Genomic DNA, 27,242 nt, shown 5'->3' with positions numbered 1-27,242 from the left:
TTTCATAAAGCAAAAGACGCTCCTAACATGCAGGAGCACACTTTGGTGAGTTCCAGTAACTGAAAAAATACTTAAAGGACTAAGAAGGCACCTCAGGGACAGCACCAATTACTGCTTTGTGATGCACTTGGGAAAACTCCTAGTCAAGCTGATGGCATCTATACCTTCTGGTAAAGCCCCATTCCTTCAACTAAAGCTACTTCTCAAAATGGATAAACCTGGAATAAAACCATTCCTTCCCCAGACTCATATCCTAGCACAGTGTGTGTTTCCCTCCCCCACCCTCCCTTTCAACATACCAAAATATTTCTCTACAACAGTGTTTCTCAACCTCAGCAACTTTAAGGTATGTAGACTTCAACTCTGAGAATTCCCCAGAGGCTGACGAACACTGCTCTACAAGATGAACCTGCTGTCCATCCTCTATGAATAAATAGCATTTCAGTCCACTAGTCTTGATCAGTCATACTCTCTCAACGTATTGACGAGACATTCAATCTCTTCGCTATTCAGGGCTGACTACAACCTACTTGTGGTGACTATCAGGTTCTCTGCTGCCCCTTGCTAGGTCAGCAATTCTAACAAGATACCATAAGGGCCTTTTTTCCACACACCTGGACATGTTGAGTTCTACTTCATGCACCCATATTCCTCAGATACTATCCTTTATCTTCCAGGAACACTGGATGGAGCCACATAAATAATAAATAAATAATATGAATTCATGATTTCTGGACACACACTATGCTTAGCATGGGGGCTGGGGATAATGAGGAGACAGAGTCAGTGTTTTTCCCTTCACTTTACAGGAAAGGGTCAAACAAAGGCATTGGTTGCTTGCTGTCTCACAATGCTGTGTAGGGTTAGCCTCCTTTACTGTCATGGAGAATAGCGAGCAACCTCCATTCCTCCTGAAGCAAAACATTCCAGTAACTTCATTTCCTACTGCAAGCAGTGTCCCCTCTGCCTTGTTGGCTGTCTGTTCTATAACTAAAGACAGCTGAGCAGGCTGACCACCTCACTCACTATTAAAAAAATAATCCATCATAATAAAAACCCATCCCATCCCCAGATAAATATATATATACATTCTACCAGGGAATGGGCTTTCCACAAAACAATATCCATGGTGGGAGGTGAGGAACACCCAAAATAAATAAATAATCTGTACAGGACCCTCCTTAAAGCTTTATAATGAGGCTCACAGGGGAAAAGAAAAAGAAAAATTATGCCAGTATTAGCATCCAGAAACAATTCACCCCACCATCCTTGGTGCCTCATATTTGAAAGCCATTTTCTTCTTTTCAACCAGAACTTTTTTTAAAAAAAAAAGGGGGGGGGGAAGCCCATCCACTTTTCTGACACATCCAGTTACCCATTATGTTTCACTAGTTTGAGCAGCTTGTTTAACAAAAGGCTCCCATCATATCACCCATCCTATCCATCCAGTTGGCTTTCTCTCCTCCCCATGGCCATTCTTTGACCACTGGGTTAGATATCCCTTGTGTACAATCTGCCAGCAAAAAGATTTTCCCAGCCCTGGATCACAAGTTAAAAATGCCAGCCAACCAGAAAGAGATGGATTGTAGGAAGATAGGGGATTGCTGACTGTTCTGAGAAGTACCATTCTGGTCACCTTCTCCTACAGCTGTCTGGCAGAAAGCTGTCCCTCACAATAATGTGCATAGCGCTTCTGCCACACAACCCAAACAGTTTGCTGAGAAAGGAATGGAATGGCCTCCATTCTAAGGATAGCTTCTGACCACCTTGTTTTTCTAAGGCAAGGTGAGAAATTGCTCAAAACATAGAAAAATAAGCACCTGATAAAAAAGGGGCCTGCCCACAGCTAAGTGTGATCTAAAGTGAAATTCAGGGAAAGGAGTGGTTCAACAAGAATAACTAGGCTGCTGCAACAGCATCACTAGCACTATCCCTACAGATTCCAAACATGGCTCCAGAGAATCAAGGTGACACTACTCACCCATTCCTAAGTATTACTACTACTCTGGGCCTGGGCACAGCAGGCTTGAGGTGATGCCTGCTGACTCTCAATCAGGTCACAAAAACAGGCTTGCAACATTCACAGCAGCAATTAGCTTCACAGCCATCTCCCTCAATTACAGGGAGATGGCCAGCATTAAGGCAGCCCTTCCAGGAGCTGAGTGCTCTCACTGTTACCGATGCCCCATTGCAGCTGCCGTTTTCCTTCCCTGGCATCTGATTTACAGCACACTGGTCCTGAAGGCCACAGCTAGCCTTGGAATTATATTCAGATGTCAGCTGCAAAAAGATCTCCCATGGTGGGGTAGAGTTGGCCAGGTGGCACTCCCCTCTCCCCCAACCCAAGGATACTCAGAAATCCAAGGAAGCGAAATCTCCAAAGTCGCAGTCAAAGAGCTCACTGATGCCTTCACCCTCCTCGAGCCCAAAATGATAGTCCTGAGTCTGGGGTGGTGAAAGTGCAATGAATTCAGAGGGCAGAAAACTTGAGAAGTCATCCTTGCCCTGCAGAAGCAAGGCATCCACAGAAGCCAGTGGTGAGAGGTTTACATCATCCCCGGGACACTTCAGAGGCAGTGTAGTCTCTCCAGATAACAAAGGTTCTGCCAAGAGAAAAAGGGGAGACTTAGCAATCACCATAATAGATATACCCATGCCTGTAATCCAAGTGAATATCCTAAATTAAGCCTTCTCTGATTAAGGACAGAGTCTTGTGTGTCTCCAGATATTTCTGCTGTCAACCTTGGGCCACTTGTGGATCAATGCATTTATCCAAGGAACTATGAATTTCATAGCTACTTTACCTGACATTTATTATGATCATTTTCCTTTGCGAGAGGAAATCAAATGTTGTTGGATTCCACTTCCCATCAAGCCCAAGCCAGCACGACCAAAAGTTGGGAATTAAAAGAAATATAGTAAAGGTAAAGGTTTCCCTTGACATTAAGTCCAGTCGTGTCCGACTCTAAGGGGCGGCGCTCATCTCCGTTTCAAAGCCGAAGAGCCAGCATTGTCCGTAGACCCTTCCGTGGTCATGTGGCCGGCATGACTAAACGGAACGCCGTTACCTGCGCGCCGAAGCGGTGCCTATTAATCTACTCACATTTGCATGTTTTCGAACTGCTAGGTTGGCAGGAGCTGGGACTAGCAACGGGAGCTCACCCCGTCACGCGGATTCGAACCGCTGACCTTCCAATCAGCAAGCTCAGCAGTTTAACCCGCAGCGCCACCGCGTCCCTTAAAAGAAATATACTGTAGTCCAAAAAGTCATTAACATAGCCATAGATTTTTCATTCCTAGCTTAGAACAAAGTCACAGAACAGTGTGGCTTCCATGGTTATCTTTTAAAACTAATAGCAAAAGTCAACCTCAAGGACATGAAAAAATCTTGAGCTGTATACAATGATTTTTCCATTAGGAAAAGTATAAACAATTTACATAGCTCAGTTGCAACTATGAAAAATATCTGAATTGGTCCTTATCACAAGTTAGGAATAAATTACACGTATTTTGAAACAAAATTTTTTCTTTGAAAAAGAGAGAGAGCTTCACTTGGTACAGAAAAATTTGCATGCGTTGCCTTTCTTTCTTGAATCTTACTTGTGTTTCCCAACCGTTATATGAAAGTTTTTTCCATCAAGCCTTTCTAATGTAGAATCCTTGTAGAAGTATCTTAGCAAAAACACAGCTTGTGTCACCTTTCCCACTGTTGCTCTGTCCCACTAGATTGGTATTACAATTTTTTTTTGGTCAGAGTGGAACTAACAGTATTTCTTATGGCTTAAAAACCAGAATGAGCCTGAACGATACTTCAAGCATTTAAGTCTTCCCTCTCATTGTTTCCTATCTGGTTTTCCAAGTCTCAGTTTATATATGATCTCCCCTGGTGCCATCTGTTTCTATGCCTCCTCTCTTCATCCCATACCATTATCAAAAAGATTCAGAATCATGATCTCCACAGAAATGCAGAACCATCAATGCAGGACTAACAATAATTCACATACATATTGCAATAACAATGTATTTGCTTCAGAGCCAAGATATCTGAAAATCTGGCTTGCTCTTGCTCATAGTTGCTGTGGAAGTCTTTCTGTATATTCCATATTCTGTATATTGGAAATGCTATGAAATAAAAACACAGGACAGAACATCCTCCTCTGTGGCATCTTGATACCAGAATTCCTTTCCCTTAAGAGAAAAATGGGCATCCTTCTTCAGCCTGGAGTCATAATTCACCCTCTACAATTGCTACTGAGCAAAATTCTTTGTTTTGGAAGTTGGACAGATTTAAAGGCTGAATTTGTTTTGCCTAACAGAGGCTTAGAACACTCATTTCCAGCTCAATTTTGGCAGTGTAATCTAAGCCTGAGCCAAACTATGCCAGCAAATCTGAAGAATGACAGAGTAACAACAGATTGAAAGAGGTCAGTCTACTGTACAAACCAGCACCAAAGAAATGAGACTTAGCAGAGTACACAAACTATTGGACAATATCTTTAATTTCACATCCTAGCAAATAACGCTTAGGATCATCCAATACATATTAGAACCCTGTATGGAAAGGGAGACACCAGCCATTAAAACTGGTTTTAGGAAAGACTGAGATATTATTGCAGATGCGTGCTGAATAATTGAGAAAGCTAAAGACTACCAAAAAGAAGTCAATATGTGCTTCATTGATTATAGAAAGGCCTTTGATTATGTCAGCCATGCCAATCTGTGGAATATCTTTAGGAAAATGGGAATCCTAGTACATTTCAGTATCTTTCTGAGAAACCTACACTCAGGACAGAAAGCCACAGCCTGGATGCAGCATAGTGAAACAAACTATTCTCTATTTATTTATTCAATCCATATTCTGAATATATATTGAGAGAAGCTGGTTGGAAAAAGATGAGCATGGTTTTAAAATTGGAGGAAGAAACATCAATAACCTACACGCTGCTACTTAGACAGCTAAAATCCAAATGATCTAGAAGCTGTAGTAATGAAAGTTAAGGAGCTCAGTGAAAAAAATAGGACTAAGATTAAATATAAAGAAGACAAAACTAATGACAACCGGTACAGCAACCAGCCTTAAAACTGACAATGATGATACTGAATTGATGGATATTTTCTGCCTTTTAGGATGGACTATCAACGGTAAAGGAATCGGCAATCAAGAGATATGCTGCAAACTTGCACTTGGTAATGTAGCAATGAAGGCCTTGGAAAAGATATTCAGATGTCATTATGCATTATATCAACAAAGTCAAAATTGTGCAGATAAAACAACTATGAGTATGCTTCTGTGTTCTTCCCCACTATATATACATTCTCTGCTGAAAGGCCACACATAAAGAAATGTATAGCTATTATAGTCAAAACACAAGCCTGACACAGTATTATCTGGCTGGGAAGGCTTGCTGGCTAATGCTATTCTTGGATGCTAATTCTTAACAAAACTATTCACATACCTTGGTCTCCACTCAGCAATGGCAAATTCGTATCCTGGGAAGGGTAGATAAGCACAGAGGTTGCTGTTTGTGAAGATTCTGGAGAAGGTTCCTCAGTAGCCACTTTCAATGGACTCTTGGTTGGACTGCAAACACCAGAGCTCTCTTCAGGGCATAGGAACACATCAACAGGGCCCTGAGTACTTTTCACAGCAATCTGGAAAGCCTAACAGAGATAGAGAGAAGAACTTTTGAGGAGATACAGGTACACAGAAGACTGCATAAACTTTTGTTGTGGAGGTAGTAGTGGTAATCCTCCATAGTCTTTTTCTGTGAAGAACATTTTGGGAACATCAGTTTTATAAAACTTTGCAATCTTCAGAGGAACTATATGACAAAAAAAACCCTGTGACAACCTCTGCCTCTTTTGGCTTGTTTCACTGCTTGGGACACCTATTGCTCATAACAGTAGACAGTTCTTGGATTCTGCAAGGAAATCTTTGAGAAGTCAATGGGTGAAAAGATTTCAATTTTTTAATGATCTTCTCTCACAGTTTTAATGCTCTGTAGAGAAGATGCATTAATTCAAACTAGAGTAAAATGAGAAAAGAAGAGTTCTATTTGGAGCATTTAATCCATTTTGTTATAGATGGCTTTAACATGTCTATTGATGAGTTAGCAAGGCATTGCATTTATCTAGAAGTTAAAGGCTTAGGTGACAAAGTGTTGCAAATGCCTCTATTCTATGGATCATCCTTGGCTCTAAGTAGGCAATAACCTACTCTATTAGACTAACCCGATGGGTAGCCGCAATTTCACATGCACCAGGCTTTCCTCCCTATGTCAATGGATCTCTTCCCTTAGCTCACCAAATACATTTGGTAGATGAGGAACAAAACATTGGCTTGGGTGGCTTATCCTAGAAAAGGACATACATTTTCTTAAAGGACAGCTAAGTAAGTGGATGGTATATAATTCTTAGCCATCATTTAACTTATCCAGGATATAAAACTTTGTAGCAGCTGACTACTGTAAAATGTTGCACAGGGTATGCAGCCCAATATACAGCTAAGCTGTATGCAATGAGATCAATACACAGCAATCACATATATAGAATCGTGCATTAAAAAGCCAAACTCCTCTGATTCTATCATATTGGTGGCAAGATTTCTCAGTCACAACATTGTTTCAAGGTGGACTACACTTGAACTGACTTGCATAATCCTTTCCTATCTAATGAGAAGTGGGCAGGGTCAACATAGTTTTCAGAATCCAAATCCTGTTTGCTAAGTGTGTAAGTATTCCATGAATGGCCCTGAATGGCCATTGGAAATAAGAAAGGTTACCTCTGCAGGGTCAGACACTTGCATCTGTGTCTCTGGGGGGGCTTTGATCACCATCACCAGCTGCTCTGAGGGGTCTGCAATGCTGCGAAGATCTTGGCAAGTCACATAAGCTGAAGTGTGGTCAGTCAAGTTTTGTCAGAAGTTATCACAGAGTATGTGTCAAGACACAAAACTACAATAGCAATATATAACTGTCAGGCCCAAATCACTACCTGTTGGGAAACAGACTTACTGATCTCCAACATTGCTCATCCAAGAGCAGCATATACTTATCCCCACATGGGACATACAACTTTAACCCATAGCAAGAACTTGTAATATTGGGAAGAAGAGGACAATTGCCTGAATATAGACTAAGTATAGAACTTAGCACTTAACTCTCTCAAATTCCATTCTGTTAATTTCTACGACTTATCAAAATTGTTTTGAATTTTATTCCTGCCTTCTAGGGTTTTACCTATCCCACTCAATCTGCTGTCATCTACAGATCTGATAAACAATTGTTCCACCTTTTTATCAAGTTGTTAATAAAAATATTGAAGAGTAAAGACCAAGATATGAACCTTGTGGCATCCACTTAATATAGCTCCCCAAATTGATGTATGATTTTCAAGCCAGCTAGGTATCCATTTGTGATTCCATGAAGCCCACATTTAACTAGCTTGCTAAGCAGCAATGCCATGAGGTGTTTTCTCAAATGCTTTGCTGAAGTCAAGATATATTATGCCTATAGCATTCCCACAATATATTAAGGAAGTTATCCAATCAAAAAATGAGGTAAGATTAGTCTAGCAAGATGTGCTCTTGACAAATCTGTGGTGATTTCTGGTAATTACTTGTATAGAGTAAGGAAGATGATCTTGATGGAGATATGCAAGGTGACAAGGGTCAAAACATGTTTTGAGTCCAGAATGTGCAGATAATATTTGGAAATGGTTCAGACAGATAGCTCCCTAATTCACTGAACTATAAGAAGGGAAGGAGGTACAACACAATTAGACTTGCAAGATTCTGTTATTATAGCCAATCTCAATAAAAATAGGAGAGCCAGTTTGGTGTAGTGGTTAAGGCCTCATGTTAGAAACAGGGAGACTGTGAGTCCTAGTCCCACCTTAGTCACAAAGCCAACTAGGTGGCTTTGGGCTAGTCACTCTCTCTCAGGCCTAGGAAGGAGGCAACGGCAAACCACTTTTGAAAAACCTTAAGAAAGCTGCAGGGACTAGTTCAGGCAGTCACCAGGAGTCAAAAACTGACTCAAATGCACACATCCCCCCCACCAATAAAATAAATTAGCCTTCCTATGGAGTTGATTTCTTAGTCTTGTCTGTCTAGTGGGGCTGACACTACTGCATTATTTTCAAGATGCTTACAGATCAATCTCCTTATGATTTGCTCTAGAATCTAACCCAGTATCCATGTCAAATTAACTGATCTGTAGTTCACTGGATCTTCCATTTTCTCTTTCCAAATATAGATATAACATTTCCTCTTTTCCAGCCACCTGGCTTTCACCGTTCTCTATGATTTCTCAAAGATAACAACTAAAGCTTCAGGCAGACCAGCTGCTTCCTTCAGTACTTTAGGATGCAATTAATCTGGCCATGAAGATTTAATCTCATTCAAAATAACCATTTTGTTTGCTTGTTTCCATTTCTTTCTTTTTAGTATCTATGCCAGTGTACTTCAAAACAGCTCAAATTTTAATCATTCCCATCCACAATTCCTATATAATAAATAATCTCATCATGACACATACTTTTAGTTGGAAAACAGTTCCTTATTAACTGTTACTCCCACTCTTCTGGCTTGCAATTCTGAGATCTGTGGAATTCTCCACAAATTTGGAAAGTGTCAGAAAATTGATTTGAATTATTCAAAATTATAGGCACACTCATTAGTTTAATCCTGGGGAAGTAAGTGTTGAAGAGATTACTCTAACCAATTTCATTAAGTACACTTAAGACATTACCCCACATATCTCACATGTGATACGTAGCTTGCAAACCTATTTTACTGGAACACTACTACAAAGGAAAAAAAATGAAACAAAATATGTTAGCTGAAGTTTTCTCTCACATGCGCAAGTAGGGCTGTTCATCTGCCAGAAAGGGTGGATTGTAGATTTCATTATCAGGAACAGGTTCAGCTACAGAGCTTCCAGGCAAAAATCAACAAGAAACATCTGACTGATTCACCACCACTTCTTTTTCTTTCTTTCTAAGATATATATGCATACATACTGTATATACCTCCACCTCACTGACAATTCAGAGCCTTAGCCAACAACCAGTTAGGGATTTTCCATTAGCTCACAGGGTGTGGAAGTACAAATTAAAGTACCAACACCCAATCCAGGAATGTCAGGAGTGCAACTGCCTCTTGGTATATGGTACTTCACTGCTACTGGCTACTGCAGAAGATTTGCTGCTATGACCCTGTTTTATACGCTTTGATTGGATAAAGCCACCCAGTCCCCTTCCATCTTGAAGAGAAGGATATTCCTTGTTTTCAGGCTCCTCAGTGAGGATCTTGAATTGAGTAGTACACATCTGGATGAGGCTGTCCAGGTGCTGTTCTGCTGCCTGAAGATCCTGGAGTTCCTTCATTAACTCTTGGCTCTTGCTGGTGCCCCCCACAGTAGACCGGCTCCCCCTAGGAAACAGAGCAAGGCAAGATGGCATACCCTATGACCAGTAACTTAGTGAGTCTTAGCATTAAGGTAGACATGTAAAAGAAGCAAGTTATATTTTGTGTGTTTCCACATTTTCAGAACACAGGAGTGATTAATGCTCAGTTAGGTAAATTAGAGCTTCAACAAATTACATTGTATGTATCTTCTTGCCCCATAGTATTCTAATCCTATGCCTGCTATAAGATTCCATGTTGCCATCTTTCATCTTTAATATCTATGTAAAGTCATTGGGAGAAATCAATTCTGAGATTTAGAGCAAGGTATCATCAATAGTCAGATGAGACTATGCAGGGACTATTCTAGTAATCTGCTGGATGAGGACCAATAAAACTGGCTGAATCCTAACAAGACAGAGGTGTTGTAGATGGGGAGTTCCTGCCTAAGAATTACGAAGACAGGCAGGTCTAGATAATACTGAACTCCCTCAAAGAAGCAGATGGATTAAGAAATAACTCCAAGCAATGCATTTTGTTTGTGTTTTTTGTTTTGTATGAATTTTAAAGTTTTAAAGGGAGCATAAAAACTAACACAAACTAGTACAGAATAAAGAAAATGAAGAGAAAGAGAAAAGAAGAAAGACAAAAGATAAAAAGAAATAGAAAGAAGCTTCCAATTTCCCCTGCAGAAAATACAGATATGATTACAAAGTTATCTCTTACTCTATGATTAGAAAAAAGAAAGCTCACTTTTTTCTATTATCCAATTTTAAGCAATGCATTTTTTAACTGAAGGCCCAAGTGCCACATTTGCTTCCAAGCCTATTTCAGTGCTGACTTACTGGAGTGCCCCTCAAATATATCAGACTGACCTTTGTAGTGAACCCTGCTTAGGGACCTTTCTGTAAGAAATGCCTGGGAAGCAGTGACTTGAGCAACAGCCATATTGCCTAATGAATCTTGAGTTTTTATAGTATTTGAGGCATGGCTTTTATATTCTTAGTTCCTATCTGTAAAATGTTCTGGAATTGGTAGTGTACAATACCACTAGCAAGCTTTTATTCAGGATTTTGCCCAAATTCATCCCTTCCCCATCTTCATTATTTCATTCCATTCCCCTCTCATCCACATTCGGTGGTCACCAAGCATGCTCACTTCTCATTTATTAGAGTTATGTTCTGTCTTTCTTCCAGGATCTCATGATGGCACTCCACTCCTTCCTCCAACTTTCCTTCATAGCAAAGCTGTTAGATATATTGGGGTAAGAGATAATGTCTGATCAAAGTAATTCAGTGAGCTTCCATGGCTTATAAGAATATTCTCTAGTCCTAATCCAATATTTGTACATATTGTACATCTGCAAACTCTGAAGTTCCCTGAGTCTGCCAATACCTCTCTCATGTATAAGCAGTAGTATCAACAGTATGAACACTGGAGAAACAATGATAATTCTTCCCCCAGAGGTGAGGCAGGCCCCCACTCTCCTGGCCTTCTGGAAAGGGGTGAAGACCTGGCTCCGCCATCTTGTGTGGGGCATGAGGAGGCGTAATGAACCCTAGGGATGGTCAGCACACTGAAGATGCTCCCGTAAATTAAGAAATTTTTAACATCTATGTCTTGGCTATATTTTTATTTAAGAATATTGTTTTATTGTATTTTAATGATTATTTATTCTTGTTTTATGGTAAACTGCTCAGAGTCGCTTTTTGAGTGAGATGGATGGTGACTAAATTTGAACTATAAATCAAATAAATAAATAATGCTGTCATTTTGCAACAATGCTGGAGTATTGCCATAATAGAGCAGTCCACCAACCCATAAAGCTTCAATTTTTCATAAATTAACAGTATTTATTTTTATCTGATAATAAGCAGTAAAATGTACTAAATTCCTAGAACGTAAGTTCACAATAAGCAGCAATTATATGTTAATGGAAAAAAACTGATGGGTTAAAATTATTTACTCAACTGATCAAATTTCTATATACAATGATTTTCTCACTTTTAACTAAATTGAGCACTTGGCAAATGTAATTCTTTATCCAATCCTGTTTACTGAATTTTTATTCATGATATTCTTGCTGGCCTAATGTTATGATATGTCTTCCCTGCAGGAAATTTCTTCCCTGCAGTATTGTTTTAAAGTAAATTAAAAGACAAAGGATAAATATTCTTTTGAGTAAGTTTTGGCCCATTTTGGGGCTGGACCACATCTGGAATACCACATATTTGGTGTTTTACATTTACTCCAGAAAATTCACAAGTGCACGGAAGTATCCACTAAGGTTATTACAGAGTAATCTTATGCACACATGCAATTCTATGTAATTTTGACTTGGGAGAATTCAGATTATCATGTTCTAGTTCTCTTGACTGAAAGCACATAGAGGCACAGACATACAGAGCTATAACCCTACTCATAAAATCACATGTAAACCAATACCTGTAAATTGAAACTATAACAACATAATTTGTAGTAAGTCTATTATAGTTTGCATCCTCAGTCTCTAGTTGGCTTTTGCCAGTAATTTCTGTATTATGAATTCATTCAGTCCAGTGCAGAAAGTCCACACCAACCTCCTTTTCATACAATAGGAGAAAGACAAAGGTTTCTGAGACATACCTCAAAGGATAGCCAAACAAGTTCTGCAGCTAACACATACAACTTAGTTATCTGTCTAAAGCTGAGAACAATTTAAAAAACAGGACAATCTAATGGGGCCAAACAAACATGTATCATTAGAAGAAGAACTAAAAGCTTGGAGATAGACAGGTGACATTCTACTTACAGCCACTGAATATGATTCTTGGATTTCTTGGTGATGAGCTGGATGCCCTCCAGGACATTTGTGATATCATAGATACGCCTCTTCTGCACCTTCAGCACTTCAGCAGCCCAGTTGAGATCCACAACACCATCAGGAGATTGACTCAATAGCTCTAAGAAGCGCTTGGTGGTCAGGTTGAGAGAAGTTTCGTAGCGGGATTTCTCTCCAGGAGACTTTAACCCTGGAGATGAATCAGGGCTCAATTACAACCAGCAAAGCAGCTACAATTCTTAACTAAATTCCAAACTCAGAATATCAACTTGCTCAGCTTGCACTATTCATTTGATAAGAAAGCAAGCAATGTTGTCGGGGATAGGTATCTTCTGCCTCAGAATTTAAGCTGAGTTTCTATCATTCTCTCTGTCTCATTTATTTTGAAAGTTGCAATGACTACCCTAGAAATAGAAAAGGAGGAAGAAACATCACTCACCTTTCCCACACTGACCAAGTGTGTTGCTAAGACACATTGTGGGGATATGCAAAATGGATTGTAGTACCAAAGCTATTGAATCCAGTTAGATATTTTGGATGGAGATGGGGGAGAAAAATAGCATCATTTGCCAAACCCAACTGTGAACTGAGATGAGACTTTCACCTGCTATAAGTTACAGCCATAAATTTAAACAAATGCCTCTGTTTCAGGGAAATGAACCTTTTTTTTAAATGAAAGTTCAGATTTTTAGAGCGCTAAATTCTGAAACCCAAAAAAGCAACTTTATACAATATATGTCATTTTAAACAGCCACAAAAGCCATTTCCCTCATGGATTCAAAAGCAAAGAGAGCCTGAAGAAACATCAACACCCCCCTGTTCCAGCAGTAGCAGTCATCTCTGACATTTTCCTGCTTCAGGTTCAGATTATCTCAACAGCTGTACTGAGAATCTGGCATTATTTAGCCAGTAGACAAGGATTCTTGAAATAACAGCATAAATTAAAGTGCCCATCTACAGTACATACTAGTACCTTTTATAGGGTGTTTGGCTTTTCCTCGGGCCACCTGAGCATTTTCTGCAATGTACTGATGGTCAGTCTCCAAGTTCAGTTTCCGTTTTACCTGGAAAAGAAGTGAGATTTATAAAGAACTGCACTATTTAAACTCTAGTGAAACAAGAAGCAATCCTGTAAAACTAGGAGGGTATCTACTGCAGGAATGAACAACTTTTATTGAGTAAGGGCTGCACCAGCCTTTAAATGGCATGATGAGTGCCACACTGCAAAAAATATGGGATTAGGTAAAATATTAAAAAATGGGTGTGGGGGAAAATTAATATTATTACATTTAAATTGTTGGATTAACTGTTACATTTTTGACAAACACATTTAAAATAATCCTCATTTCCTCAATTTTAAAATACGTAAACGCAAAAAACAGCAACACTTTGGTTTGCCAGTCTCCAACTACAAGGAGCACATCTTGCTTGCATGTTCTGTCAATTTCAGATTGAATTTGACCATAAAACTCTGACCTTAACCCTTCTTCTTCTGCATCAATAGTTGGAGCATAAACTTGGGGAACTGCCATATTAAAGGGTTGTCTGTGAAGTTTAACTGATATTATTCATTCACTTTAATAACCTCCAGAAGGCCAAGAGAGTGGGGGCCATTCCAGTGGCATATTTAGCAAATTTGACACGCAGAGCAACTGCCTGCACTTGCCGAATTGCACCATGAGGCCCTGGAAGCGCTGCTGACTCCATCTCTTCTCCCTGCGCCACACCACTGACTGCCAAACAGCTGACAAGCACACTGGCAGTAGTGACCCAACTCTATACCAGCTGCCAATCCTCTGGATAACCTTCACTCTTAGCATCCCCTTATTGTCTCATGTAGGGCAGATCATTCCCATCACCCCACCCTAGTATGCCACTGGGTCATTCTCATCTTAGGGGGAAGGATTTTCCATAGGAGAGGAGCTGCCACCAAGAACATCTACCATCAAGCCACCTCCCACAACACATTCTGGAAAATGGGCACCCTTGGTAGGCAATCTCTAGCCAGATCAGATAGGCAGATCTATATAGGAAAGGCGGTATCTTAAATGAGGAGGATGGAAGGCATTTGAACTTCACTTGGAAACCAACCAACAATGAGTACTGAAGGACCGTGACTGGCCAGGAAACAAGAGGGCCACTGCATTCTGGGGAGGTTGAAGTTTCTAGGTGGTCTTGAAATGCAGCCCTATGTAGAGCAAATTAAAGTAATCTAATCTGGAAATGATATGGGCATGACTGTCCTTAGAACATTCTGTCCAAGTTAAGATTGCAATTGGCATACCAGCTGAAGCTGGGCAAAGGCTCTCCTGGTCAGAATTTCTATCTGCTTCTTGAGCAGGAGCCAGGACTCCAGGCGGACTCCCAGATTGTGAACCTGCTCTTTTTGGGGGAAACACAACTGCATCAAGAGTTGAAGATGTTTCAGTCCTGAAATTGGAAGACTTGGGTGAATTAACAGCTACTCTTTCTTGCTTGAATTGAATCTGAGCCTGTTTTTCCCCACCTAGACCCCGTCAGCCTCCAGGCACTGGGTTAGAACTTCTACCTCATCTCCCATGGGGTCTGGGTGGAGGTATTTAGCATATTATTATGGCACTCCAACCTAAGAGATGACCTCTCACAGCAGTTTCGTATAGATATTAAACAGGATGGGGAAAGGACTGAGGGCCTAAACCACTCCTCCACTACCAACTGAAACAGTGCAGGTGTCATGAGCACCATTGCACTGATTGAGTCAGCACAACGACACTCACAACAATGCAGGGAAATGGGGCAAAGGACACGTAAATGACGCAAAAGTCGAGGCAGTTCTGAACTGGGAATGCCCATGCAACAGGCGCCAGTTACAAAGCTTCCTCGGCTTCGCGAACTTTTACAGGTCGTTCGCCAGGGGGTTCGCGGAGACAGCCCTACCCCTAACAGACCTACTCAAAACAAAAGGGGTCGGAGAAACAAGGCGGGTCAAGAACCCAGGGGCGCTACTAAATTGGACGCCCGCCTGTCAGGCAGCGTTTGACAAGCTGAAAGCGCTGTTCACAATGGAGCCAATCCTTGCACACCCGGACCCAGAACGGCCGTTCGTGGTCCAAGCCGACGCCTCTGACTTCTCCCTGGGGGCCATACTGCTGCAAAAAGACCCCACAGGAATACTAAAGCCATGCGCCTACCTGTCAAAAAAATTCTCAGAGACAGAAAGGCGCTGGCACGTATGGGAGGAGGAGGCGTTCGCAGTGAAAACAGCACTGGAAACGTGGAGGCACCTACTGGAGGGGGCCACCCACCCGTTCGAGGTCTGGACGGACCACCGGAACCTAGAGGCCCTGCGAACGCCCAGACGCCTCAGCCCTAAACAGGTGAGATGGGCTCAGTTCTTCAGCCGGTTTAAATTCCAATTGAAGTTCATACCGGGCAGGAAGAACTTCCTGGCTGACGCCCTCTCCAGACTGCCCCAAGACGAGGACCCCGTCCCAGACATGGTAGGGATGGTACTATCCGCCTCCCAGCTGGGAATGGCAGCAACCACCAGGAGCAGCGCACGGAGACAGACCACCCCCACGACGCAACCGACGACAAACCAACCAGCCAACAGACGGCGTCGGCCGCAGCTACCAGGGGGGATATGCGCAGACCTCACCACCGCTCTCAAATCCGACCCCTGGCTCCTGGCCAACCCCGACAAGGTAACAATGGAGCACAACTTAGCATGGGGGGAAGGCAGACTATACGTCCCGGAAGCACAGCACCGGGAGATCCTCAAAAGATCTCACAACAGCAAGCAGACGGGACACTTCAGATTTCTAAAGATGCTACATCTAACATGTAGACAGTTCTGGTGGCCCTCCCTGAGACGGGACGTCAAGGCATATGTGGCATCCTGCCCGGTGTGCGCGATGGCCAAACGGACACCGGGAAAACCACCGGGACTGCTACAAGCGGTGGCGGAGCCCTCCCGGCCATGGGAGGAGATCTCCATGGATTTTATAGTCGATCTACCACCCAGCCAAAAGAAAACAGCCATTTGGGTGGTGAAAGACTACTTTTCAAAACAGGCGCACTTCATTCCCTGCGCAGCGATCCCGTCTGCCCAGCAGCTGGCCAAACTCTTCCTAGTACATGTGTACAGGTTACACGGATGTCCTGTACGCGTGGTGACTGACAGAGGGACACAATTCACCTCAAAGTTCTGGCGGGCCTTTTTAAAACTCATTGGGACCCGACAAGCCCTATCCACGGCCTGGCATCCCCAGACGGACGGCGCCATGGAGGTCCTAAATGCCACGCTCGAACAATTCCTCCACTCGTACATAAATTACCACCAGGACGACTGGGTGGATCTCCTCCCGTTCGCAGAAGTCGCTTACAATAACGCCATTCACACGAGCACGGGGAAAACCCCATTCGAGGTGGTATCGGGCCGCGAATTCATCCCAATCCCGGAGCTACCGCAGCCCCCGGCCCCCCCGAGCGCAGGTGACTGGGGACAGAAGATAGCTGAATCGTGGCCAGTAATCATAGCGGTGCTGAAAGACGCACAATCAGCCTACAAAGAACAGGCAGACAAGCACCGGCGGCAGCAACCAACATTCCAGGTAGGAGATATGGTCTATCTCTCTACAAAATTCATAAAATCACCCCAACCCTCGAAGAAATTGGGCCCCAAGTACATTGGGCCGTTCCGGGTAACACAAATAGTTAACCCGGTCACAATACGCCTAGACCTGCCGCACAACTTAAAGAGACTTCACCCGGTTTTTCACTGTAGCCTTCTAAAACCGGCAAGCCCCTCCCGATGGCGTCCAAGCACGCCCCCCCCCTCCGTGATGATAGACAGGCAACAACACTTTGAGATAAAAGAGGTACTCGATTCACGTCAGAGGAAGGGCACCCTACACTACCTGGTGAAGTGGAAACACTTTCCCCACCCGGAATGGGTTGCCGCCCGACACGTCCAGGCCCCGGACCTGATTCGTGCATTTCACATGGCTTACCCCAACAAACCCACGGGTTAACCATGCGAAAGGGGGGCGGCATGTCATGAGCACCGTTGCACTGATTGCGTCAGCACAACGACACTCACAACAATGCAGGGAAATGGGGCAAAGGACACGTAAATGACTAACAAAAGAAAAGCATAAAAACTCCAGCAACGACATAACGACTTTAAGTAAAGATCCCATCAAACGATACCTGGTAACAAAGGCTGACACCGGCAACGCCCGATCCAAAGCACACACGGGACTCTCCAAAGAATCGTCGAAGATTATCACCCAGCGATAAGCCATCACCGGCCGGAGGAGGAAGATTACACAGATGCCCGGAGCACCGGCAGAAGCCTCACGACCCCTCACCCACCAGCGAGTGAGACATCCGGGGTTTGGGGATTGCATAACCAATGAGGAAGGGGCGCTGACCGGCGCGGGCTATTTAAACCCCGCACCGGCGCGCTCCCTCCACTCTCAGCTTTAACTAGGCATGCACTATACTATTAATAAACCCAGAACCTGATTTCTTTAAATTAGCGTCTGTGTCTTATTTAGTAGCAGGCAGAGCCTGACAGCAGGTAGGAGTGGAATCCACACAGCACTGTGCTCCCAACTCCCACTCCTAATAGGTGCTTCAGAAAGTTACTGTGGTCAGTAGTATCGAAAGCTGCTGAGAAGTCAAGGAGGACAAGGATGGTCACACTCCTTCCCTCCACAGGTCATCCATGAGAGCAACTGATACAGTTTCTGTTCTATATCCAGATCGGAAGCCAAACTGCTATGGGTCCAAATAAACCTTTTTCTTCCAATCCCTCTGGAACTGCAGCCCTACTACCTTCTTCATGATGTTGCTCGAGAAGGAAAGGTTGGAGATTGGATGGCAGTTATTCATATCAGTTGGATACAGGCCTGATTTCTTGAGAAGTGGGCAGACCAGTACCTGTTTCAAGGCTGTTGGACCCTTCACTTTTTGTTTAGCTCAGGAATCCCACTTGGGTTGTTTTAATGAGGTAAGAAGGGTGGCTCTATGCTGCTGAAGGAGGACTGAAGATCCAAGATAAAATGAAGTGACAAAACTAATACACTGGCATCACATTAAGCCATAATGTGGTTTGATTTGGCTTAGTGTATTGTATGAATCCAGCCACTGTGGTTTATAAAACAGTTTCTGACTTATTGCAATGCATTAGTTCAACTAACTGAAGTTTATTCAATGAAAATAACAGCTTATGATACAGTCACTTTATTCTTTCCTGTTAACTCTTCAGAAATTTAGTTTCCATAATTACAATATTGTTGCAAGACACTTATCTTTTCTTAAGATAATTATAAGAAATTACTAGTTAACATAATTAGAAATTGTTAATCTTTAATAGATATGTACCATAATGGAAAACAAAAAAGAAATCTTTGATCCAGGTAGTAGAATAGGTAGAAGGCAGACCCAAGACTAGGACAATTCAGAAAAGTAGCAAATTGTTGATAAACTGGTATATTAGAAATGAAAGTTTGATGCTTTAAGGCACAAATTATCTCTCCATACTTCCAAACTATCTTGTGCTTATCTTGTTTATATAATTTCCCACTCTGGTCTCTTCAAATAGGCTTTCTTCTGAACCACTGAACTATGTCAGTACATTGTAAGCCAGTATTTGCAATAACCAGAACACATGGCCAACAAAGCAATCACTAGCTGGAGATACTTTGAAGATATCTTTGCTTCTATAGGAAGGCAAATCTCTGTCTCTCTCTCACTGTATAAAATGGGTGTGGAGATTTAACAAGCCCACCAGACAATAAGATGCTCTAAAAGATAACATGATCATGACTGAAATGCAATACAGATAGATTCTGTTATGGAAATTTTGTATTTCTATGTACATTTTATTACATGTTATTCTTGCTTCTGTAACTTTAAGAAGAAAAGTCCCTTTTCATTTTCCCTTGTTTTACTCATGGTTTTAGAAAAGAACAACTAATTCCATATTTTTCTTCCTTTTTGTTCTTTTGCCCTTGAATTTCCCTCCCTGCTTTTCAATAGTTATTCCAGTGCATCTTCAACTTCACTGGATCTTTTCCTGCCAGTTAAGACACACTGAAGAGATTAAGTCTCTCAGATGGAGCTCAGCTAAGATTGACCTCCACTTGATCACAAGCATGCATTGTTTGAATTTCTTCCTAGTTACAGTTCTCAAGGCTTGTTAAGTGCCTATGACACTTAACAGTGAGTAAGCACTGCGAGTAAGCACTATTCTTTATTACTACTGACTTACAGTCATCTCTTGACCAATGAAGCCCATCAAAATGTTTACTCTGCTATTGTTCGTATAATTTCTTCTCCTTTCTTTGCATTGTCCTAATGTCTTAGGGATATAGCAAAGTAAAGGGAAAGGTGTCTTCTCACAATTCCAGAATTTTAAATAAAGTGCCATTGCCTTTTGCCCTGTCTGTATATACTGCTAACTTTGTAAACAGTTCCAACCATCCATTTTTTTTCTTTTTTTAAACATCATATTCTCAAAACATTTGCTAAGAGAGAAAGATGTAATTGTTTCCCTGAATGTAATCTCATTGGTATTGCTGGGATTGAACTCAGTTTCTACAATTTTGGATTGTAAAACTGGCTCCATTTTATAATCTCAGGTATTACAGAAGTCTCTTAACAAAAGAGGCAAGTAATGAAAACAAGTGTCACCCACTCTGCCTGTGAGGAGAGTCTTCAGTCCTTGTGTATTTATAACATACTTATTTTCTCTGTAGCACACCTGGAATCCTAGCAAGTCAGAAGTTTCAGGCAGCTAAAATAAGAGAAAATAGCCGATAAACTGGGAAAATTGGGTTGACTTAAAATTAATTAATAAAATGCATTCTTACACAGCAGTCTGGTAGATATTCTTCAGAATGTATTATAATTATTGCAGAAGATCTCAAAGCATGTCAAAAATACTTCAGGGAGTAATCATACGAATGTCTGAATGAAACCTTAGAAAACAGGCAGTTCCCACAATAAAAGGAATCGTGAACCCAGCATAAATTAAAAACACTTCACATCATCATAAAACCAGAATTTCTAGAGGCCCTGGGTGAAAAGCTGCAGTAATTAAACCAGTTTGGATCTGCAGAATAGATACGGATACTTCAAAACTGGTGCCAAGAATGCCTTTTGAATGGGGGTGAGGCTTGAAACTAGTGAATATGGTTAATGAACTATATAATGGATAAGACAATAATTTTTAATTCAGCCATGAGAAATATTGCTATTTAATGTGAACAATCTGTTTTGTCTCTAAGTGTGTTTTCCTGTTCCTGTCACATTTATGTCATAAAATGTTGCATCCAGCCTCTTTCTTTCTAGCTTGCAGGAGGCATGACATTTCTACCAGCACATAAAAGTAGTAGATCTGTGTGAAAAATATAAGCACTGCATCATCACTGCAAAGAAATGAGAAATATAAACAACATATATATATCTTCATTTTGCAGGAGTTACAGTGGCCAAAAATGCATGGGCTCATGAACTTCATGCAAGAATAGGAGAACAATCTCATGTACAATTACATGGTGGCCAGCCCTGCTGAAGTGGACTTTTTTCACCTAATGAATATCCATTCAGCAAGTCAGGTGTCTTTAATCCCAGGGGAGACGTAGAACTATGGCTCTATTTATCCCTCCACAAGGAAAGAGCTGCTGACTGGGTGCTTCTAGCTGAATGTCTCCTAGTTCTATCAAAAGACGTGTACTGATACTATTTTTAAACATAGAAGTCAGTGTCTGAACCTCAAAAGATTATGTGAATGAGTGATTACACATTACTAAATTGATTGAAAGCATCAAGGGTCATCTGAATAATAAAGATTCAGGTAGAATCTGGACTTGAGAGGGTTCAGTGTGCATTTGGCTATGCCCATTACACATCCTGGCAACTCCCGCTCTTGAGCCATGCTGAGCACATGGGGAAAAAAGGTAGCAAAAAACTATGTTAAACCATATTGAACTCTATTATAAGCTCACTGTTAAAGAGAAACATGAATATTGGAGAGATTTTACTATGTTTCTATAAATGTAAAGAAGGTATCCAAGAACAGGAACATGTTTTATCTAAAAAGGCGATGCTAACTTTCCAAAACTTAAAGCCAATACTTTAGAATGAGAATTTCTTCCACGTTTAATCCAGAAATACCTTTTTTTTAAAAGAAATTTTCCTTCTTTATTCTCCATATGACTCCTTGTCAGCCAGAGAGCCAAGTAAATAATGTTCTAGGACACTGACATCCTCCATTCCTTATAGGTCAAGCCCTCAAGCCCAATACTCAATGACTTACATGATGGGTAAATCAGATATTTTCAATCCTTCTCTGAATAACAGGCACCCCATGAGACAACACAGAGTGAAAGTTCATTACAGATTCTTGACCCAAACAGCAGACCCCACAGTTAAAACAAAGAATCAACTGTAAAGCTGCCATCTACTATAGGCTCCTTGACAGAATGGGCCTCTGTGGGAGGAGGATGTCAAGCTAGCAAAAAAGCATTGTGAGCATCACCTCCCTTGTTCTGCCTGCTGAGAAAGAGCAACAATGTTTGCTACACTGGTCCATCAAACCTCTTGCATCAGGAAACTCCAACAGCTTGAATTCTCCAGCAGTGGGCCATTAGGAGGAAAATCCCAAGCAGTACAGCAAATAATAGTTCTCACACAACAAAGACCGCAAGTCAAATCCCATTTATGTGATGCTAAATAAAATAGCTTGATTGAGAAAGCAGGGAAAGGGACTATACAAGAATGGACATTTTCTTCTTCAGAAAAAATGTCATTTTAACATCTTCGTAATAGGCAGAAGTTCAACAGGAGCAGCATTTCTTAATAGAGACTGTCATGAGTACTGATGGTGAGCAGGAGGGGGCCTCTATCCAGGGGGGAAAACGCATGCGTAGTAGAGAGAGTTTGAGCTGTCATTCAAAGAGAACCAGAACAGACCCGCCTTGACTTTTGGGATTTATCTGTCTGGGTTTTTCCCACGCTTCTTCAGTTTGGTAGGATTTTCTGTCTAATGTAGCAGTAATAAAGCACTAGAGACCTATTCCTTGTCTCAGCGTGGTTCCTGGCTGTTAGGACAGAGACATAGACACAGAAGCAATACTACTTAAACGGAATGTCTACAATGTAGCATTTGGAAACTGTGACATTCTTTTAGGAAAATGGGGAAATAACACTTGCATAGTTAACAGAGGAATGATAGTTCAACACTTTTTGTAGGAAGCAAACTGATTTCCTGAAATGAGCTTGTTTTGTATAAAATAACTTTTTAAAAGTTCATCTGAAGCCTCTTCAGTCATTTTCCATTTGACTACCAACCCATAGAAGAGGGAGACAACATTCTGCCAGTCTCACCCTGCACACTTATTTATATATTCAAGGTATATCCCATCTTTCTGCTGAACAGAAGCTCAAAGCGGCTAGCAGGAATAAAACACAGAATACAAAATTTTCTAAAAAGTCTAAAATTGATCCTAAAATTAAAACGCTGGTAAAAAATGATGTGCCTTAGTTTCTGTTCTAAAGACAGAGACAGTAGGGGTCAAACATAATTCTCAAGGGACTACATTCCACATTCAGCAAACAGTAGTATCTGTGAAAGGTGCATACATATATCACTATGTTTTGCTGCCATGTTATCAGAAGTCCTAATCTCATACCTGACATTACACATTTAGTGTCATGTTTGCACCTGTCTAGAGCTGACTCCCCCATTGTAAACATCATACTAAACATGTGGGTGCTAAAGACAGAATTAGTGCATACAATCCCATGCTCCATCACTATAATATGTGAAAGAATATGACTGAAATGAACTAGTTTGCCTGATAACATTTTGAAAATGAGTGTAGACAACTTCAAGGCCAAGCACAATTTTTTTTTTCACATCATTTGCTCATTTCAGTTACAAACAAGACCTCTCATCCTCACCAGCATCTTTGACTATGCTTACAATGTAGTCCTAATCATTTCAACGAAGGGGTCACAGAAATCCCACCAGTAGCATAGGCGGTCAATATCATGTAGGAACAAAGAAGTTCCCTTATGCCAAGTCAAATTATTGGCTCTTTCAGGAAGATTCCAAGCCACAGTTTTTTCCTTCCTCTCCTAAACTTTGATCCCTTCTGCACGCAAACAAGCCACTCTACCATTGGGCCACAGCCGACGCATATTACAGACAAAACTACAGAAGAGTGTTCTTAGCTTTAAATAGAGCAAGTGCTGGTCCGGTAAAACAGAAATGTTTAGTCTAACTTCTCAGAAACTGTATCCTAAGGATCCACACATTTAAATTTAGACATTCTGTGGTACAGAAGTCTAAAATCCAGATGGCACTTACTCCTGTGTTATGATTATATCTATAAAAAAAACTTTCTCCCTCCAGGACCCTTGAAAGACCTGCTTATCTTTTTGTACACATATTATGTGTATAATATTATGCACCAATATTCTTAAATCTCATGTTTTTCAGGGTTTTTGTTTCTATTTCTTCCAAAGCATTTTAAAGAAAAACATGCACAGCAACATTAGTCACTAATAAAGCCATTAGACAAAAGTTAATGTTAACAGTATTTCTATGCATATTCGTGTTTATATAAATATATGGCTTGTATGTGAATAATACTGGAACATCATTAGATTTTTTACTTTAAAAAAAAAAGACTTTAACCCCCAGACAGAAGTGAGAGTTGCATTGCTGAAGCCACTTACTTCCTCCACATGTCATGGCAAGCTTATTGCTTTTGGATTTCCCTTCTCTTTTGTATAACATCAGGCAGTATGTTGCTCTACAGAATGCAACATATAGCACAACCAAAGCCAAACATTTGCTTTTGTTACTGCAAGAACAAATTGCACAGAACTCGGCCCTTAACATCCTGTAACAGGAAGTGAAGCTGCCTCATTAACAACATTTGCAGGCTATTGCTCTGTAAAGAAAGAAGAGGCCAACTGCAATCCAGCAAGCTTGCAAAGCATTATAAATAAGAAGAAATTGAACTATCAGACTAAAAAACATATTAACTATGTAGGTTAGAGAGGAAAATCTCGCAGGATTCAGTTCTACAGTTAAACGTTTTGAGGCCTGGGCCTTTTAGTTAATCATTTCTTTGCATGTTTTCATGAGCACTCTGCCCTTCCTGCAAGTTTGCTACATATGCCACGTTTAAGCAGCACTATTTCAGTCACACGTTTGAAAACTCTTCTTACATTCCTCCTATAATTATAGCCATCGAGAAAGTCTTGACAAAGCCATATGGGTTTTTAAAAACAATTCTATCAGCTCAGGATACAACTGCTAGCATGTCCTGCTGTTCTCTAACTTTGAAAGCCAGAAAGAGATCTAACATAATGGCCCTTGTTCCCTCATTGCTCAAATTCACATAGAATTAACAAGCTGAATTTTATACACAGCAAAAGAGGAGAGGGATTATGACCACTTGATTCTCAACGAATGACTTAAAAATAATCATAATCCTCACGTTTATTAAGACTGAACGTCCATTATCCCTAGTCCAACAGTTTTACTTTCCTGATTCAGTAATTTATATATCTCTGCACCCAGCACCATTGCCCTCCTGCAGCTTGCTCAAGAAAGGCTCCAGGATCAGATACCACCCAGCGCTAAACAAATGGCCTATAGATTATTTGACTCGCATGAAAAGAAGCCCCCTCTATGGCATCACAGCACACATTCATAAACACGCTAATATATTAGTGCCACAAGCGTGACACACTTTGGACATTAAGCAGCACGTTTCGCCGCTGGCAAAGCGCCTGGTTTCCTGGAAGCCAGCTACAGGAAAAAGCGGTGGCATTACCGGTGGCCGTTCTAGAGCAGGCCTCTGCGTTACGGTCTCCAATCGGGCGGGCTGTGGAGTGGCAAAGAGCAGCAGCTCGGTGTCGTTCTCTCCTTCGGGCGCGGGGAGTTGGTCTGGAGTGGAAATGATCACAATCTGCTGTTCCAAAACATGGATGGCCTCTGCTCCCCTCAGCAAGGCTTCCAGGTCTGCCACATTCTGAGTTACTTCCAGCCCCTCCAGAGACATGGCACAAAGCGCTGGGACTCACATGCCCGAGAACTTGGAGGAAGGGTGGGTGGGGGTGGGGGGAGCCTGGGTTTGGCCCCCTCCACACACCGCAGGAAATCAAAACTCTGTCCCCCGTCTTGAGCCCCCCACCCAGGAATCAAAGTCGCATCAGCGGACTACTGCCATCGTCCCGGCCGCTGCGGTGGAGGAAGACACCGGATGGCAGAGGCTGGTAGGATGGAACACGCCCCATCCTCTTTAAGAGCAGAGGCCCGGGAAATTGTGTCCAGCGCCAGCCAGGGCCGTAAGTTGAAAGGCGAGAGCGAGGAGGGAGGGCACCAGGGCGGCTGTGCAGGACATCGGCGAGTCGTCTCTGGGCGCCTCTCGGAAAAGCAACGGAAGGGAAAGGAAGGGTGGGGGTTACAGACAGCAGCACATCGCAGGGCACTCTTCCACCCACGCTCTCCGAGCCAGTGCCGACTTCCTTGCTGCCCAGCCTTGCTCCGCTCAGGTCTCTCCGAGATTACCCCCCCCCCCCCCAAAATCCGGCTGCAGCTTTTTCCCGCGCGTCTTTCCACCAGCGAGTTCAGCCGAGCCCCTCAGATCCGCTTGCACTGAACTCAGGCACTGTTATTGTTCCCAGCTGGTCCCGGCCTCGCACACGTTTGCGCGCCAAATCCTTTTTGCCGCGAAAGCAGCACGAGCAGGGTATCGTCGCTCCCATTGGCTGAGTCAGCCACATCAACATTCGGCTTCGGAGGAGAGTCGCCGCTTCATTGGCCGCCGCTCCAAGATTGATACCTTGCGCCGCCGTTTCGTTGGTTACAGTCGGGCGGCCGCCGGAGCGCCGCGGTGACGGCTCAAACGTTCTGACAGCCTTCCAATGACAACGGCCCGGGTTGCGGAAGAGAGGAAGGAGGTTGACCAATCGGAGGAAAGACGCGGAGAGGCGCCGCAGAGAGCATGTGGGAAAGGAGGCGCTATTGTGGCGTGGGGGATTTCTCAAGCGCGCGTTTTTGTGTTTCTCGTGGTGTGCAAGTGGTGATTTGCTTATTGGCTAGATGATCTTTTTACCGCGTATAATGCAGCCCGAACCCAGGGTACGTGTAAGCAAAAGTAATCCTCCCACCCGGGTTCAGTAAGATTTACTCTTAAGCGGAGACGCAAAACTTCGTAGTGTAGAAATAGGTCCTATTTTGTTTAGTGGGTTTTTAAGTGTAGGTGGGGGGTTATGCCCACGCCTCATTTCGTGTTATTTCTGCTTTTTCAATTGCTTGTGTTACTGAAACAGTGTCCATGCCATTTAATCCTTTTTAAAGGCAGGTATTTTCATTGCAAAGAATTCTATTGTATAACGCCCTCGCTGGTGGATCGTGAATAGATACATTTGGGCTTAGATATTTCTGCATTTTTATTCCACTCACCTCTGTTCTCCCTCTCTCCCATTCACTCCTGTATACCTCGTGTAGTCCAGGTAGGTGGCAGCACCTAGCCAACCTTGCCTGAGCTCTGAAAACTAAGGAAGATCGGACCAGGTCAATGTTTAGAAAGGATATCCCCAGGATCATAGGCTAGACCGGGAAATAAATAATTAAAAAGAACCAACTCTTTATTGTTGTCAGGAAAACTACATAAGCATATGCTGAAGTCATTAGATCAACTCAAACTTCAATCAGCATGGTAGATGTGAGCATGCACACCAGTAAGTTTGGTGATTAGCTCTATTGGGCCTCTGTTTTGGGGGATTTTTATTTCCTGTTGAAGCTAAGTCTCTATTGCTACTTCATTGAAATATATGCCTTCTATGGGAAATGCAGATTGCCCATTACAGATCAATCTTTCTGGTTTCCACAGTAAGTTTGAATGTAATATTTTTCAGTAGGTTTAATTCATACATTCAAGAGACTATTACAAACCACAGTGTGAATAAATATCCAGTAATGTATATGAGTTATATATAGGC

General features: G+C 42.0%; 1 protein-coding gene across 1 annotated transcript; it reads right to left on the bottom strand.

The window, feature by feature from the left end:
- Window positions 1-1,327: 1,327 nt before the first annotated feature.
- Window positions 1,328-25,964, bottom strand: E2F1 (E2F transcription factor 1). Its single transcript, XM_063297226.1, has 7 exons — window positions 25,070-25,964; window positions 13,201-13,291; window positions 12,198-12,417; window positions 9,281-9,433; window positions 6,782-6,896; window positions 5,457-5,661; window positions 1,328-2,603 (listed from the first exon to the last, which is right to left on the bottom strand). Exons 1-7 carry the CDS (start codon window positions 25,295-25,297, stop codon window positions 2,353-2,355), a joined length of 1,263 nt encoding a protein of 420 aa, XP_063153296.1. The 5' UTR covers window positions 25,298-25,964; the 3' UTR covers window positions 1,328-2,352.
- Window positions 25,965-27,242: the final 1,278 nt, after the last annotated feature.

The sequence above is a fragment of the Candoia aspera genome, chromosome 3 (genome assembly GCF_035149785.1).
Source record: "Candoia aspera isolate rCanAsp1 chromosome 3, rCanAsp1.hap2, whole genome shotgun sequence".
Taxonomy (NCBI): domain Eukaryota; kingdom Metazoa; phylum Chordata; class Lepidosauria; order Squamata; family Boidae; genus Candoia; species Candoia aspera.
This window is presented reverse-complemented; position numbering and strand designations above follow the sequence as displayed.

Bases quoted from the DNA above. Each gene is read 5' to 3' on its own strand.
- E2F1 (XM_063297226.1), bottom strand. From the start codon at position 25,297: ATGTCTCTGGAGGGGCTGGAAGTAACTCAGAATGTGGCAGACCTGGAA. The intron at 6,897-9,280 runs ATATCCTTCTCT...GACTGACCACAC, and splicing joins GAGGAGCCTGAAAACAAGGA to TTCAGCTTATGTGACTTGCC. The intron at 2,604-5,456 runs GTATGTGAATAG...TTCTCTTGGCAG, and splicing joins ATTGCTGAGTGGAGACCAAG to AACCTTTGTTATCTGGAGAG.